The 17,901-nt window shown below is 40.3% G+C and overlaps 1 protein-coding gene across 3 annotated transcripts in view; it reads left to right on the plus strand.

Annotated features, from left to right (window-relative positions):
• Positions 1-17,901, plus strand: part of LOC122096444 (aldehyde oxidase 3-like) — a 102,812-nt gene that overhangs the window by 66,099 nt on the left and 18,812 nt on the right. For all 3 annotated transcript variants that reach the window (XR_006145301.1, XM_042666999.1, XM_042667001.1), the window contains 3 exons: positions 462-576; positions 11,791-11,856; positions 15,444-15,632. Coding sequence is in view for 2 of the 3 variants with exons in the window: in XM_042666999.1 (XP_042522933.1) it covers positions 462-576; positions 11,791-11,856; positions 15,444-15,632 (370 nt within the window). In the remaining variant the exon portion in view is untranslated. The remainder of the gene's footprint in view (positions 1-461; positions 577-11,790; positions 11,857-15,443; positions 15,633-17,901) is intronic.

Below are 17,901 nucleotides of genomic sequence, written 5' to 3' on the forward strand. Positions count from 1 at the left end.
GCTCAGTGGTAGAGTGCTTGCCTTGCATGTATGAGGCCCTGGGTTCGATTCCTCAGCACCATATAAGCAGAAAAAGCCAGAAGTGGCACTGTGGCTCAAGTGGTAGAGTGCTAGCCTTGAGCTGAAGAGCTGAGGGACAGCACCTAGGCCCAGAGTTCAGGCCCCATGACCGACAAAAAAAAATGCAGACATATAATGGAATAGCTTCACAATGTTTACTCTTGCTTCAAGTTAAAAGTGATACCTCTTTTGTTGAATGTGGAATGGATTGTACTCCTCATGATGGGACAATGTCCCTTCTCTGCTCTAAGTCCTAGGTAGAACCTTGAGGAGCATGACATTTTGGGCGTGTGGCATAGCTTACCTCTAAACCAATCTCATTTCTCTCATTCAGCCATTCTTAACGATGGTCCCCTGTAAGTCCCACAAACCTGACTACAGAATGGACTTTGTCTTTTCAGGGGCTATGAAGTTCACATGGACTGGGAGAAGGGAGAAGGTGACATTTATCCTTACTTTGTTTTTGGAGCTGCTTGTTCAGAAGTTGAAATTGACTGTCTGACAGGTGCCCACAAGGTAAGCAAAAAATACCAAATCACTGATATTGTGAATTTGTAATAGAAATTATGAGACTTACCTTTGTTTGCCCACCATGCATCAAATACTGGATACGTATGCCAGCAAGCTAGTGGAAAAATGAGTAATCTCACCCAGTTTTGTTACTGACATATTCAAGTGGTATAATCTTTCTTGAAATAGTACATCAAACCTCTTTAGCTTATATAAACAACTGAAGTCAGGAATTACTATTAAGCATTTTTCTCAACTCAACCTGAAGACAAGAGGTTGAAATTTGGCCAATAGAGCAAGTAACCTAAAAGATAAATCATACAGGCAGAAGAGGTGGCAGATAGTATTTTTTTTTATCTAGCGCAAACAGCATTAACAGTCCACTGCCTGAGTAAGTCAGACGATGCCACTCAGAAAGGACAAATAAGGAATTTTTAAGAGACAAAGTTAAGAGTTAAGGATCATGGCCATGTGTCAAACCACTGACACACATGGTATTTATCTTTCAGCACTTTCAGCAGCAAGAAGCCAATGACAGATTTTCAACAGAAGAAAGTCATGGTTAAGCCTATGATGTAGATAGGTCAATTTGGAGGCTGTTTAGAGGATGAGTTTGGGTGGAAAGGTTGGGCTACCATAGAACCAGAAGAGGTCCCTCTAGAGGTTGCTGCAATAACCTAAGCAAGAGATAAGTGCCCAAGCCTAAAGAGCAGTTATAGAAACTGGAAGGAGGTATCACATGCAATATATATTTTGGGTGGAAAATAAATGAAGCACTTGGTGAAAACATGAAAAGGGAAAAACAATGGCCACTCCTACCTTGGGGGACCAAATCCATGTTTCACTCAGCTTTATTTTTCCAGAGTCTAGCCCAGCAGGTTCAATAAATGGTCATTGAATTAGTGAAATTTTAACTTTTTCTGTAGCACATCAGTATTATAGTATCATAAAAATTATATATCACGAGTTTTATTTTGTATTCCTTTGGCAATTAGCAAAAACCTTTCCAGTAACTTACCTCATTGATCTCCATAATAATTCCGTGAGCTGGATGTTATTGGTATTCTCATCATATAGAAGAGAAGACTGAGGCTCACTGAGGCTAAGTCACCCTTTCAAAGTTATACCTACCCAATGGTACACAAACACTCAAATATCACAGATTCAGACACTAAATCCCATAATCCTCAACATACCATAACCGTTTCAGATCTTGAACAAAATGAACGCAATGACTGGGTACCAGTGGCTCCTACCTATAATCCTAGCTACTCAGGAGACTGAGATCTGAAGATTGTGGTTCAAAGCTAGCCCAGGCAGGAAAGTCCATGAGACTCTTATCTCCAATAAACCACCAGAAAACTGGAAGTAGTGTTGTGACTCAAGTGGTAGAGCGCTAGCCTTGAGCTGAAGAGCTGAGGGACAGTGCCCAGGCCCAGAGTTCAAGCCCCACAACCAACAACAACGAAAAAAAAAAAAAAAAAGGTAAATTCTCGATTTGGGAGAAGATGGCAGTGATCTCACAGGGGGCCCACTACGTGTCTCTGACCAAAAGAAGGTGTAGGGGCACAGTCACACTTTACCTCAAGAGATCTACTCCAATCAAACTTTCAATACCTAAAGACTTTTTCTACTACCAGAGGACTATCCTCGCAGGCAAGTAAGAAGGAAAGAGAGACAGTGAACGGGACCCCTGCGGAGCAGCTGCTGCACGCGGCTCCGGGACTCTCTGCAGACTTTAAGCAGAGGGGCACCCAGAGACTGAAGAAGGCGCTCAACCCTCGACCCCTGGAAAGTTAGGAGGGGATCTGGGGAAGACCTCCGAGCCTGCGAACGGCCCAGGGCGGCTACCCGGAAGGAGCAAACTCAGCAATACCGCCACTACAATCGCCAGAAATTGGCACCGCCGGGCAGGCCCCCAAAGTCAGCCCGTGACTGCAGCGCTGGCGGGGTCCCCCTGCGCCCCCACCCGGCCAACCCCGCACAAGGCTCCCAGGAAAGCACAGCCGCAGCCAAGCCGTCGCTGTAAGTCCACGGGCCAACCACCCTGCTGACTGGGCCCTCTGCTGGGACCTGCTCCCTCCACACCGGCTCTCACAGCCATAGTACCACCAAGCTGCGGCAGGCATCTCCGCAGGCTCACCGAGCAGCCGCAAGCAGCCCACCCCAAGGCTGCTGGCCACCGGCCGGCCGGCCACCTCCCACCTCCTCGGCTGCAGACCAGGAGGACGGACCCCTCAGCCAACACTTCCACCGGGCTCCCCCAGTGCCAGGACTCCCCACGCTGCCACAGAGGAGACCCTTCAGCATCAGCAGAGCCACCCCCCCTCCACCTGCATCTGACCCTCTGACTGAGAGCCCGCCAACTCCATCCTACCGGCCACAGCACAGGCTGTGTGGTCCAGCGCACCACCAGCTACAGACTTCGTGAGTAACCCAGCTGGGTCCACTCCCTGGGTGGCAATTCCCTGTGGGATCCCAAAGCCCTCTGACCCAAGCCCCCATCCAAAATGGAGGGATCATACCAGAACAGAACAGGGACATAAGCTCTGTTCCTAAGGCTCCTGTGGCTACCTGGGAAAGCCTGGGAGCACAGCTCCAGGCCTATGATAGTCTACAAACCTGAAACCCCCAAAACTCCCTCCCACCAAGCCTGAGAGGGAGACTATAGACAGGAGGCAGCCTCTCCCTTCAAAAGGCCATCTGCCCCCAACCAAGCCACACGGAAAGTGGACTACAGCAAGGCATAGAAGGTTCTATCAGGAATCTGCTCTGTGACTACGGGGAGACTAAAGCTCCCCCAAAGAACCCGAAAAACCCATTCTTTAGCTTTTTGTTCTTGTTTTTGTTTTGTTTTGTTAGTTTTTATCTCTGTTGTTTGTTTTTATTTCTATGTGTTACTTATTTGTATTGTGATTTAGGATTTGCTATTCCACTTAAAGCTTCTGTTTTTCATTATTGTTTTTTTCTCCCACTTTCCAATTTCCTAAGTTGTAGAGTTTTTCTTTTTCTTTTCTTCTTTCTTTTCCTCCTACTCTCCCCTTCTCCTTTCTCTCCACATTATACTTCTACTCCATCAGAGCTACCCTCCTTAGTTCTATACACAAAGTAAGGCCTCCTTCTATGTGTGTAAACAATAATTACAGGAGTTAACTGAGATTAAGCAACTCTCCAATAATATCTGAATAATATTTCTCTAATCTCAACAAGTCCCCCAAATGCACTTACATATAACTTTTTTTCTTACCTTCATCTCGATCTCTAAGCTACTCCCTACATAACCTTCCTTCGAGTTCTTTTCCACCTCTTACACTTGGTAACAAGGTCTTTATTCTCTTCCTACTACGTATACCCCTCCCCTAAGCTGTTCTTACCCCTCTACTATCATTATACCTAAGTTCTCTTCTGAACTTGAACCAATCCTAACCCTTTACTTCTCCATCTGCACCAGTCCATTGATCCCTAATGGTTTATATCTGGACCAACTTACAAGTTCGTTCTATATTTGACCATAAAATTGGTTCCATTTGACTATTTTGAGTATAAGAAGCCCATCTTGTTAACTCTAAGGAGCAGTTTACTTATCAGCCAAACCCAAGTTGTCTCAAATCCCAACCCTGAAGCCACAATATCCCTCTCCAAGCAAAGAAAAAGAGAGCTAAGTAGGAAAACACCTATACATAACTTTGAAACCCTCAGATCTATACATCTACACAACTCCAGGTTGGCTCCAGTCCTACTGTTGTACCAGTGTGGTTCTTGTCTCCAAATGGAGAGAACTAACCACAGAAACACAAGGAACATGGCCAATCAACAAATACCAACACCATCTCTACATCAACAAGCTACAGAGCAGTCCCAGAATAACCTAGAGGATAATGCTCAACATAGATTAAAAGCATGGCTGGTAAACCTGCTGAATGAAAAATTGGACGCCTTGCATAGGGTTATTAGAGAATGTGATGAGGCCAACCAGAAGCTAATAGATGACTTCATGGCCTCCACAAATAAAAAGATAAAGGAACTCCAGCAGAAGGAGAAAGCAGCTAATGAAAAGATAGGAACCCAGATTAAGGAGTGGAAAGAAAAGTCTGAGAACCAACTCCAGGAGGTAAGGCAATCTATTCAAGACTTAGAAAACCTTAATAAGGAGCTGGCCACCATTAAGAAAGACCAGCAAGAAGCAAAGGTGATAGACACCAAAGTAAAAAGCCTTCATAGTAAAATGGAGGAGGCCGAAGAAAGAATATTGGGGGCTGAAGACAGTTTATACTCCATAGAGAAGGAGCACACAATTATTCATAACAAAACTAAAAGCATGAAAGATCACTGCAGGAAATACAGGATATATTCAGAAAGCCTAATTTGAGAACAATAGGTATACAGGAGGGCCTGGAGAGGGAAGCCATTGGATTAGGAAATATATTCAGCAGAATCCTAGCAGAGAACTTCCCAAATATACAAAAGGACAGGCCCATCCAATACAAGAAGCTTTTAGAACCCCAAATAGACCAGACTAGAACAGGTCATCCCACTGCCACATTATAATGCATACCGGCTCAATAGCCTCTAAAGAAAGAATTCTTAAAGCTGTCAGGGAGAAGAGAACAATCATATATAAAGGTAACCCAATCAGAATCACCTCAGACTTCTCACAGACACCATAAAAGCAAGGATGGCCTGGAAAGAGGTATGCCATGCCCTAAAGTCAAATAACTACCAACCAAGCATAATCTACCCAGCTAAGCTCTCATTCATAGCAGAAGGACAAATAAAACCCTTCCACAGCAAGGAAAATCTGAAGCAATATATCTCTACCAAACCAGCTCTCCAAAAAATCCTCAAAGCCGCTCTACACATAGAAAACCAACAAGAACAGAATATAGGCAACGAAGCAGTCCACAAACAGAGAAATATGTAATCACAACAAGAACAGCCAAAGCACAGCTTCCCCCCAAAATATGGATAAAAATGTAGGGGCAGACAGACACCTCTCAGTCCTAACCCTTAACATTAATGGTCTTAACTCTCCAATTAAGCGACGTAGATTGTCCAGTTGGATCAGAAAGCAAGATCCTTCTATCTGCTGTCTTCAAGAGACACACCTTACCCCACAAAAATAAACATATTCTGAAAATGAAGGGCTAGAATAAAATATATCAAGCAAATGGCCCCCATAAACAATCCTAATATCAGATAAAATAGACTTCAAATTAAAATCAGTGAGAATGGATAAAGAAGGTCATTACATACTAATTAAGGGATCTCAACTTCAGGAGGATATTACGATTCTAAACATCTACTCACCAAATAATAGAGCATGGAAATTTATCCAAGAAGCACTACTTTTCCTCAAATCTCACATAGATCCAAAGACATTAATTGTGGCGGACTTTAATACACCACTATCCCCACTAGATAGATCAACCCGGCAAAAATTCAACAGAGAAACCTCGGATCTTAAAATCTGCATAGATCAACTAGACTTAATGGACGTCTACCGAATATTTCACCCAGCAGCATCAGATTACACCTTCTCAGCAGCACATGGAATATTCTCTAAAATAGACCACATTCTAGGCCACAAAGCAAATCAGAAACATCAAAATTATACCCTGCATTGTCTCAGACCACAAGGGAATAAAATTAGAATTCAACACCAAAAGCCACCAAAGGAAATCCTGTAACACATAGAGGCTGAACAACACGCTGTTGAACCACCAATGCATCATGGAAGAGATTAGAAAGGAAATTCAAGTGTTCATGATATTCAACAAAAATGATCACTCAAATTACCAGATCCTCTGGGACACAGCAAAGGCAGAACTCAGAGGCAAGTTTATAGCACTGAGTTCTTACATCAACAAATTGGAGAGATCTGAAACCAACAATTTAATGAGGCACCTTGAAAAAGAACAACAAGCTAAACCCCAATCCAGTAAACAGAAACAAATAAATAAAATTAAATCTGAATTAAATGAATTAGAGTACAAAAAAACTGTAGAAAGAATGAACAAAACAAAGGGTTGGTTCTTCAAAAAAATTAATACAATTGACAGACTCTTAACAAATCATATGAGAAAAAAAGAGAACACACCCAAATAAACATCACTATAGAAACAACCAAGATTCATAACATAATAAGGGGATACTTCTCAAACATTTATGCTACGTTTGAGAATCTGAAAGATATGGACAAATTTGTAGCAAATATTGACATGCCCAAACTAAACCAAGATGATTTAAAACAACTTAACACACATATCAAGCATCAAAATAGAAGCAGCAATAAAGACCTCCCACCCAAGAAAAGTCCAGAAAGCAAAAATTCACTACCACACTCTTTTTATGAAGCCAGCATAACCCTCATCCCAAAACCAGGCAGGGACTCATCAAAGAAAGAGAACTATAGACCTATTTCTTTGATAAATATCAACGCAAAACTTCTCAACAAAATCTTGTCCAGTCGACTTCAACAACTCATCAAAAGAATCATACACCACGATCAAACAGGATTCATTTCAGCGATGCAAAGCCGGTTCAATATATGCAAATCAATTAATATAATTCATCACATCAACAAGAACAAGGATAAGAACCACATGGTTATCTCAGTAGATGCAGAAAAAGCATTTGACAAGATCCAACACCCCTTTATGATGAAGGCTCTGGAAAAACTAGGAATCCATGGAACATTCCTCATTATAATAAAGGCTATATATGACAAACCTATAGCCAGCATTATACTTAATGGTGAAAAGTTAAAGCCATTTCCTCTAAATTCAGGAACAAGACAAGTGTGTCCACTCTCCCCACTCCTCTTCAATCTAGTATTAGAATGCCTAGCTACAGCAATAAGACAAGATGCAGGCATAAAGGGGATGCAAATAGGGAAGGATGAAGTAAAACTCTCCCTCTTTGCAGATGACATGATCTTGTATTTAAAGAACCCCATGGATTTCACTCCCAAGTTACTTGATCTGATCAGAAACTTTGGCAAAGTAGCAGAGTACAAAATTAACCCTCAGAAATCAATGGCTTTCCTGTATGCCAATAATGAGAAGAGCATGACTGAAATTAGGAAAGCAACCCCTTTTGTAATAGCCCCACAAAAACATAAAATACTTAGGAGTTACCTTAACAAAAGTGGTGAAAGACCTCTATGATGAAAACTTTAAAAACCTGAAAAAGGAAATTAGAGAACTAAGCAAGTAGAAAAACCTCCTATGCTCCTGGATTGGGAGGATTAACATCGTGAAAATGGCAATACTGCCAAAGGCTATCTAAAATTCAATGCGATACCCATCAACATTCCAACCTCATTCTTCAAGGAAATAGAAGAAGCAATCCAAAAATTTATATGGAACAATAAAAGACCCCAAATAGCAAAAACAATCCTTAGTAGAAAGGACAGCGCTGGAGGAATATCAATTCCAAACTTCAAAGTCTACTACAAAGCCATAGTAATCAAAACAGCTTGGTACTGGCATAAGAACAGACATGAGGACCAATGGAATAGGACTGAAGACCCAGAAATGAACCCACAGACATATAGGTACCTAATCTTTGACAAGAGAGCCAAAGAAATAGAATGGAAGGAAGACAGCCTTTTCAGTAAATGGTGCTGACAAAATTGGTTAAACATTTGTAGAAAACTAAAACTAGATCCGTATATATTACCCTGCACCAGAATAAACTCCAAATGGATCAAAGACCTCGAAATAAAAGCAGACTCCATGAAAACATTACAGGAAGGAATAGGAGAAACTCCAGGACTTCTTGGCACAGGCCAAAATTTTCTTAATATAGAAACCCAGAAGCACAACAAATCAAAGAAAGGTTGGACAAATGGGACTGAATGAAACTGCAGAGCTTCTGCAAGGCAAAGGATATAGCTAACAAGATCAACAGAAAGCCCACGGATTGGGAGAAGATCTTCACTAGCCATACAACAGACAAGGGTCTCATATCTAAAATATACTTAGAACTCAAAAAACTCAATCCCCTAACAACAAATCCTCAAAGAAACAACTGCTCCATTAACAAGTTGGCTAAAGACTTAAAGAGAGACTTCTCTGAAGAAGAAATAAGAATGGCCAATAGACATATAAAGAAATGCTCAACCTCTCTAGCCATAAAAGAAATGCAAATGAAGACAACGCTGAGATTCCACCTCACCCCAGCTAGACTGGCTATAATCAAGAAATCTAGTAACAACAGATCCTGGAGGGGATGTGGTCAAAAGGGAACCCTACTGCATTGTTGGTGGGAGTGTAAACTTGTTCAACCACTTTGGAAAGCAGTATAGAGTTCCTCAAAAGACTCCACATAGAGCTCCCTTATGACCCAGCAATCCCACTATTGGGCATTTACCCAAAGGATCACAAACAAGGTCATACCAAAGCTACCAGCCCAACCATGTTTATTGCAGCATTATTTACAATAGCTAAGATATGGAACTAACCCAGATGCCCCTCAGTAGATGAATGGATCAAGAAAATGTGTATATAGACACAATGGAAATTCTATGCCTCCATCAGAAAGAATGACATTGCCTCTTCTGTTAGGAAAAAATCATATTAAGTAAAGTAAGCCAGGCCCAAAGAAACATAGGTCCCATGATTTCTCTTGTTTGTAGTGACTAGTACATGTCTAGGACAAGCAGAGTAGGTCAAAGGCTATATACATACAACCATAGGAGATAATGTTAAGCAAAATATACCCCAAGACAGGGACACAAGAGGTTTTTTTTTTCTTTCTTGCTATTATTTTCAATGTACTTACAATACACTATGTGGTTTTTTTTGTCTCTATTGTATGTTCTTTCCCCCCATGGTATAACCCCTGTTTTTACTGGATTTGATGCTGGTGCTCTGCACCTTGTATATACATTTTTGTAATTTGGGGAGGGGAAGGGATATTGCAGAACGCTTAAATGAGGATTCAGGCTGACCCATTGTGACGAAGAGATGTACAGGACACTATATTGAAAACAAACTTTACAATGTTCGGGATGGGTACAGGAGGAGTTGGGGAGGTGGAGAGGGAAGTCCAAGAAAAGCTACAATTGCCACTTGGAAACTAGGAAATGGCCTAACTAGACCCACAGAAGAGAACCCAGAGCTGCTAATGGAAGACCTGGTTCTAAATCAAAGAACCAGACAACAGCAAACACAAAACCACCAGAGGTGAATAGTGGGGGAAGAGAAAACAAAAGACATTCCATAGAGGAAGAGCTTGCAAATTGAAAGTTTGAAAGCACACAATGAAAAACTAATACAACTTTGGTGGGGTAGGGGGTGGGGAGGGAGAGATGGGAAGGGATGGGAAGGGGAAACAAAGGGGGAAGCAACAATGCTTGATAAGAAATGTATTCATTATCTTGTCCATGTAATTGTAACCCCTCTGTACAGTATTGATAACTATGAATCAAAAATAAGTATGTATGAAAAAATGAACAAAATATGTTTACAATAAAATATACAGTCATGGAACCTAGAAAAAGCTGAGGAGGCCAGACCTAGTGAAAAAGAGAATTAGTGTATCAAAAAATCATACTGAGGAATTCACTGAGAATATAACCCAATAAGATATGTAGCCAAAGAAAATGAAGGGAAAATTGAAATGCCTTAGCATATGTCAAATAGAAGTTTCAGTGGAAGTATAAAACACTAGGAATGGTATGTTGATGATGTATTTGGTAGATTTTCATTGCAGTGACAAAAATAACTTGACATCGCAATGTAAGAGAGAAAGATTTGCTTAGCTCACAGTTTCAGAAGATTGAGTCTGTGATTGCTTTTCCTTTTAACACTTTGGGCAGAACACCACAGTGATAGTAATGGAAGCCTGTGACAGACAACCTTCTTCACCTCATGGCAACAGGAAACAGGGGTGGTACAGGAAGAGGCCAGGGTAAGATACAGGCCTCAAGTACATACCCTCAATGATTTGCTTCCTCCAATGAGGCCTGCCTCTTATCTTTCACCTTTTTTCCAATAAGGCCTCATAATATGGATCTATCAAGGGATTAATGCACTCACAGATCAGAGCCCTCATGATCTAATGGTAGGTTTATAGGTCCATTCTAGCTACCACAACTGAAGGAAACCATACAGCCTATGTTTCTCTGAGTCTGGCTTCCTTCACTTACTATAATTTTTCTCCAATTCTCTCCATTTCCTTATGAATGGTACAATACTCTTTCTTACAGATGAGTAGAATTCCATTGTATATATATTCCATATTTTCTTGATCCATTTATCCATGGTTTTTAATGACTTAAAAAAGACTACGCAGAAGAAGTAAGGATGCCAAAAGACATGGAACATCTCTGGCCATAAAGAAAAGGCAAATCAAAACAACATTGAGATTCTCACCCCAGTTAAAATGGCCAGTATCAAGAAAACTAACACTAACCAACTCTGGTGTGGATGTGGCCAAAAGAGAACTCTATTGCCCTCTTGGTGGGAATATAAACTTGTTCAACTACTCTGGAAAGCAATATGGAGGTTCCTCAAGAGATTAAACATAGAGCTTCCCTATTACCCAACAATTCCACTTCTGGACATTTATCTAATAGAGCACAAACAAGGCCACACTAAAGCTATTAGAACAACATTTAACAGCCTGTTTTCTTTCACTTGATATGCTGCCATCCCATTCCCACATTATTATTTATTTCTATAATTGTTATTGTAAATGGCTTTGTAATATTAGGAGCTATTAAGGTCAAAATTTACAATTTTATAGAAAGATAAGCCAGTATTACATATGTATAAACTTCCAAAATTCTAATAGATTCCAATAATTCTATAATTATTACTTAATAACCTGTGATTTTATTTATTCCAAGTACAATGTTTTAACACTAATAGTTGCTATTATATGAGCTTTACTGTCACCACTTTGCTGAGGCATTTTATAATCACCTTGGAAACCTCCATCCAAAAAATATTAAAATGTTAAATATTTTAAAATATTAAAAAAAAGAAATCTCAACAGTAGAGAAACAAGTGGTAGTGAGGCAAAAGGGGAATTTATTTCAGTAGGATAAACACTGAGAAAGACAGGAAGACTAATATCAGATCCCAATCCTTGAAGTGTGACTACAACTCTACTCTTATGTAGACTCAGAAGATAAAAGACTGCTATCCTTTGCTCAAAAAAAAAGAAAAAATACCAATGTTCATCAAATGGTTTGTCTTTTGTTCTCTACAGAACATTAGAACTGACATTGTAATGGATGCTTCTTTCAGTATAAATCCTGCTGTGGACATAGGACAGGTATGTGCACACCTTATTCCATCACTAAATATTTCATTCAACTAATCACAGAATACGTATTCTAGATATGATTTAAAAGAAGCAACTCTTTCTTCTGTTTCCTGGATATCATTAAGTAGTTTGTTCTATTAACTAAGATTATTTTTCTGTCCTTTACATGTATAATGCTATGGAAGGAGAATCCCTGAATTCTATTTATTCATTCAACAAACATCTATGAATTACACAGATGCCCCTGCCAAATGCACTTAATCAAGTGGAGCCTGCAATCTGTATTTTCAGTAAATTGTTCAGGCATGTGTGGTATTACACACATCAATTGCTGATTCCTGAGATTCATTTAGTCCATTTATAGTCAGACAAAAAGTTTAGAAGAAGCAGAAACTACACAATGAGAGAACAAATGAAGAAGAGGAGCATATGTCCAGAAACACTTAGAACGTAAAATCAGAAATTGACCAAGATTGGCAGAAAGAGTCAGTAGGTGAAGAAATTTTAAAAAGAATAGATCCCAAGTTTCCAATATGGGGATCTAGATATGGAAAATGCAAATTAATACTTCAGAGAGAGGAATATGAACTCAACTTGACTTTGTTGACTTCAAGTTGCCTATAAAAGATCCAGGTAGAAAACTAGGGGCCAATGGTTCATTCCTGTAATCCTAGCTACTCACAAGGCTGAGATCTGGGGCTCACAGTTTAAAGCCGGTCCAGGCAGGAGGGTCTGTGAGACTCTTACCTCCACTAAACTACCAAAATAAAAAGCCTGAAGTGGAGCTGTGGCTCAAGTGGTAGAGTGCTAGCCTTGAGTACAGGAACTCACGGACAGTTCCAGACCTTGGCAGCCCCAGGACCAGCACCAAAAAAAAAAAAAAAAAGTTTAGGTAGAAACAGCTAAAACATTGGATGTACAGGTCTAAACCTTGAGACCTGAGCTAAAGATGAATATTTTAGGCTGATCTACATAAAAGTGGTTGTTGAAATTACCTAAGAATCAGGATCATGGCAATGAAGGAAGGAGCAATGGAGAGAGAGGATGAAAGAGAAATATGCATTCATTAATGAACCTAAATATTTTAGCATATCGCAAATGTGAACAAATAAAAAGTTAGAAAGTTCTTGCCCATGTAATTGTAACTCCTCTGTACGGTATTCTCACAATAAAAATTGTTTTTAAAAAGTTAGAAAGTTTCTTTCAGCATAACATTTATAGTTCCTACTAGTGATTTTTCTTGAATCTAATTTTTGTGGGTCTAAATTCTATTTAAATAGCTCTTGAATTTAGAATACAATCAGATTAGATTGAAGTTTGTTAGAAGTTAGTCCTTGAAATGAGAAAAGAGAGGAATGGTACTGGGATGTGAGCCCAATGCTAAAGACATTCTCTATTGAGAAAGAACTGATCCAAGACCTTGAAGGCCTCCTTAGAAGGGATATTCTGGTACCTGGAAGAGTGGCTAACATTTTATCCTTTCACTGGTTAGATGACTTTGTGGTGAAAAGACCTTGTTCCAGAGACTGAACAAGTCCCCACAAAAGAGACTGGGGCATCTGTTTCTAAAATCATTATTATGTAAATGGCTCAGCAAAACATTGAAAATAAACAATATTTGTTTTTACAAGCAAGTCTAAACATTTCTACAAAACCTAGTCAGGGATTTTACAAGTCATTAGTTGTATCTGGAAGTTAAAAATGGAGTGCTGGACTCCAAAGGGAATCAGTCACTTAAAAGAATGACATGTCTAATCAACTCCAAATGGATCAAAGACCTCAAGGTAAAAGCAGACTCTCTGAAAACATTACACGAAGGAATAGGAGAAACTCTAGGGCTCCTTGGCACAGGCCAAAATTTTCTTAATAAAGATCCAGAAACACAACAAATAAAAGAAAGGTTGGACAAATGGGATTGCATGAAATTGCAGGGCTTCCGCATGGCAAAGGACATAGCTGAAAACCCATGGATTGGAAAAAGATCTTCACTAGCTACACAACAGACAAGAGCCTCATATCTAACATATACTTAGACTCAAAAAGTTAAATTCCCCAAAAACAAAGTCTCAAAGAAACAACCGCCCCATTAAAAAGTGAGCTAAAGACTTAAAGAGAAATTTCTCTGAAGAGGAAATAAGAATGGCCAATAGACACATGAAGATATGCTCAACTTCTCTGGCCATAAAATAAATGCAAATCAAAACAACATTGAGATCCCACCTCACCCCAGTTAGAATGGCTATAATCAAGAACTCTAAAACAACAGATGCTGGAGGGGATGTGGCCAAAAGGGAATGCTACTATACTGTTGGTGGTAGTGTAAACTTGTTCAACCACTCTAGAAAGCAGTATGGAGGTTCCTCAAAAGACTACACATAGAGCTCCCCTACGACCCTGTAATCCTACTTCTGAGCATTTACCCAAATGACCACAAAAGCTACCAGCACAACTATGGTTTTTTTTGGTTTTGTTTTTTTTTGGTCGGCCATGGGGCTTGAACTCTGGGCCTGGGCGCTGTCCCTCAGCTCTTCAGCTCAAGGCGAGCGCTCTACCACTTCAGCTACAGCGCCACTTCCGGTTTTCTGGTGGTTTATTGGAGATAGGAGTCTCACGGTCTCTCCTGCCCGAGTTGGCTTTGAACCGCGATCCTCAGATCTCAGCCTCCTGAGTAGCTAGGATTACAGGCGTGAGCCACCAGCGCCCAGCTCAGCACAACTATGTTTATCATAGCAATATTTATCATAGCTAACCCAACTCAGATGCCCCTCAGTAGATGAGTAGATACACACACACACACACACACACACACACACACACACACACACACACAATGGAATTCTCAGCTTCCATCAGAAAAAGTGACACCCCCTCATTTGTAAGGAAATGGAAGGACTTGGGAAAAATCATACTAAGTGAAGTAAGCCAGACCCAAAGAAATATAGGTTCCATGGTTTCCCTTATTTGTGATAATTAGTATATGTCTAAGATAATCTTAGCAGATGAACAGAATAGCTCAATATCTATGTACATATGACCATAGAAGATAATGATAAATGAAATGAACTCCAAGACATGGACACAATACGTTTTTCTTTGTTGTTGTTCTCCATGTACTTGATTCTTTTGTCTGTTCTTCCCCCTATGGTTAATTCCCTGTTGCCATTGTATTTGATTTTGGTACCCTGAGTATTGTTTATATGTTTATCTGAATTAGGGAAGGGAAGGGGAACAACAAAATGGTAAGACACAGGATAAAAGGGGAACCAATGCAACAGTGATATTCCCAAGAAAATATGTTGAAAATGATCTGTACAACTTGGAGGGATTGGGGGGAAGGAAAGGGAGAAAATGAAGGAGGAGTAACAAGTTAGACAAGAAATGTACTCACTACCTTATGTAACTGTAACTGCTCTGTACATCACCTTGACAATAAAATTAAAATGTAAAAGAATCACATGTCTTTGACATGTTGAACTGAAACCCTTTTGTAAAATTACATAATGATAATAAAATTAATAAAAATTATGTCTTTGGGTGATACTTGGAAGGTCTTAAGGTAGCATGAAAGAGTAAGATTATTTCTTTCTATGTTGTAGATTGAAGGGGCCTTTGTTCAAGGTCTTGGACTTTATACCCTAGAGGAGTTGAAATATTCTCCAGAAGGAGTCCTCTATACCCGTGGTCCAAAACAGTACAAGATCCCTTCAGTTACTGACATCCCAGAGGAGTTCCATGTGTCCCTGCTGACAACAACCCAAAACCCAAAAGCAATCTACTCCTCCAAGGTAAGCATCTCTGATCTACAGATCTGACAGTCTGAATTTAGGGATTTTTCTTCTAACAGGTGAGTGGATGGTGGATGGATGGATGGATGGATGGATGGATGGATGGATGGATGGATGGATGGATGGATGGATGAATGGATGGATGGGTGGATGGATGGATGGATGGATGGACCAATCTATATATCCATCAGGACAAAAACAATCACACTGAGGAATTCACTGAAAATAAAGCCCAAAGATATAGAAATAAGAGAACGTACATGGAAAGGCTATATTCAATGACGCCAAGGTCTGAAGGGTGAAGAGGTGTTCATGATCCTCTTATTCTATGCTTCTCACCATAATGGGCTCTGCTACACCCAGTTCTTCAGTGATATGAATACACACAAAACTTCTTTCTCCCTAAGCTGGCCTGGAACTGCTGTCCTCCCACCTTTAGCCTCTTTTGTAGCTAGAGTTACAGTGAGCATTTCTGTGTCCTACTGTTAATTGAAAAGGCATCTTGCAAACTTTTTGCCCAGGCTTGTCTTGAACTATGATCTTTCCAATCTAAGACTCAAAAGCAGCCAGAACTTAATTTCTCAAACATCTGTATGTATATCAACAACATATACATGTGTATATTGGGAAAACAAGACCGATAGATCTGACAGAAGAGTATAACCAACAAAACACTGCTTTGGAGAAACACTGTTTGACAGTGTCTATATCTTTATCTAAGTCAGATGTAATCCCAGTATAATTTGTCTAATAAACAAAATGAAAGACATATAGCCTCCTTATTCAAGTGTCAGGAATCACAACCTCAGAATCCCTCTAATTCAACCGCTGGGCCTCCAGCTTGCTGAGGGCAGTGGGTTGGTGAGGGGGAGCCTCCAGCCACAGAGGAGAACCAGCTGCTAGTGAAGACAGGCCCGGAGGACCTTGCTGGACCAGTGTAGGTGGGGCAGAGAGTCTTTGATGATCTCCAAGTCAATGAAGCTTCCCTGGATCAAAAATCACACCACCACCTTTCTTCTCATTTCCAGCATTAGTCACCGTTTGAGAGATTTCTTAGGCAGACTATGAATTAAGGTGTGATTGATCTGTTAAGGAATAGATTTACCAGAAGTCAAACATTAGGAATAAAGTTAGATAATCACAATTAAATGTGATTAAAAGAAGTGGTTCTTAACATGGTTTCTAGCACCTTGCACTATCTACCCTACCAACTTTTCGCAAAACTCTTTGTGCCATTATTTCTTTACAACCTTCTTCACCTACCTGGCTGGGGCCAGCTTTTCCTTCCTTGACTACTTTGAATACATCCCTTGCATCTGACAAGGTTCTTCAGAGAAACAGCTTTTGGCATATATCTGTATACATGTGTATATGTATATGGACATGCATCATATGTGTGCTTAAATCAAATGTAATGCCTATCTGCATGTATATGTGTATATGTTATATATATGTATATGTATGTATACATAGAATGTGGAAGCTATATATTTTAAAGAACTGGCTCCCACAATTATAGGGGTAACAAGTTCAAAGTCTCTAAGGCAGGTCTACAGGCTGCACACTTGAGTACCATTTCTATGTTGAAGACTTGAGGTAGAATAATTCCTCCTCAAGGAAACTCTTAAGGACTTCAACTGATTGAAGAAGAGTCACTCGCATCATTAAGGGTTATCTTTTCTTAAAGCCAGTGTTAATCACTATGACATAACTTTCACATAAACACCTTTATGGGTGTTTGGTGAAGCAACTAGGTGCCATAGCACTCACTATGCTGCTGCACAAATATCACCATCATGCTACTTCTACCTGGGACCTCCCCTTCCTTCCTTCCCTCACCTGACTGATGCTATCTCACCTGCAAGATGTCACTATAAATGTCACTTCCTCAGGAAGCCAGTCCAGTCCCCACAACTATGCAAGTGCCCACTGGTGTCCTATCTTGTAGCAATTTTCTTGCCTCCATGTGTGTGCTTATTTCCTTGTGCATCTGAACTCTATGTGAGCAAGACCAGGCAGGCTCTGATTGCCACATCAGGGCTGTTCTAACCCATAGATCACCTTTAGGCACATCAGAGAAAGACTTCTGGTCTCCAGGTGGAAGCACCCCTCACAGACCAGGCCCTGCAGGCATGACATAGCTGGATGTCACTCTCCCTCTTGAAAGAGGAGTCAGGTATCTGCCTATATAACCAGGCAGAATTCTGACAGTTACTTAGATTGTACCTTCCATGCAGAATAGAATGCATGAACTGCCCCTTCCATCCAG

Source organism: Dipodomys spectabilis, unplaced genomic scaffold, assembly GCF_019054845.1.
Source record: "Dipodomys spectabilis isolate Male_0828 unplaced genomic scaffold, ASM1905484v1 ptg000373l, whole genome shotgun sequence".
NCBI lineage: Eukaryota > Metazoa > Chordata > Mammalia > Rodentia > Heteromyidae > Dipodomys > Dipodomys spectabilis.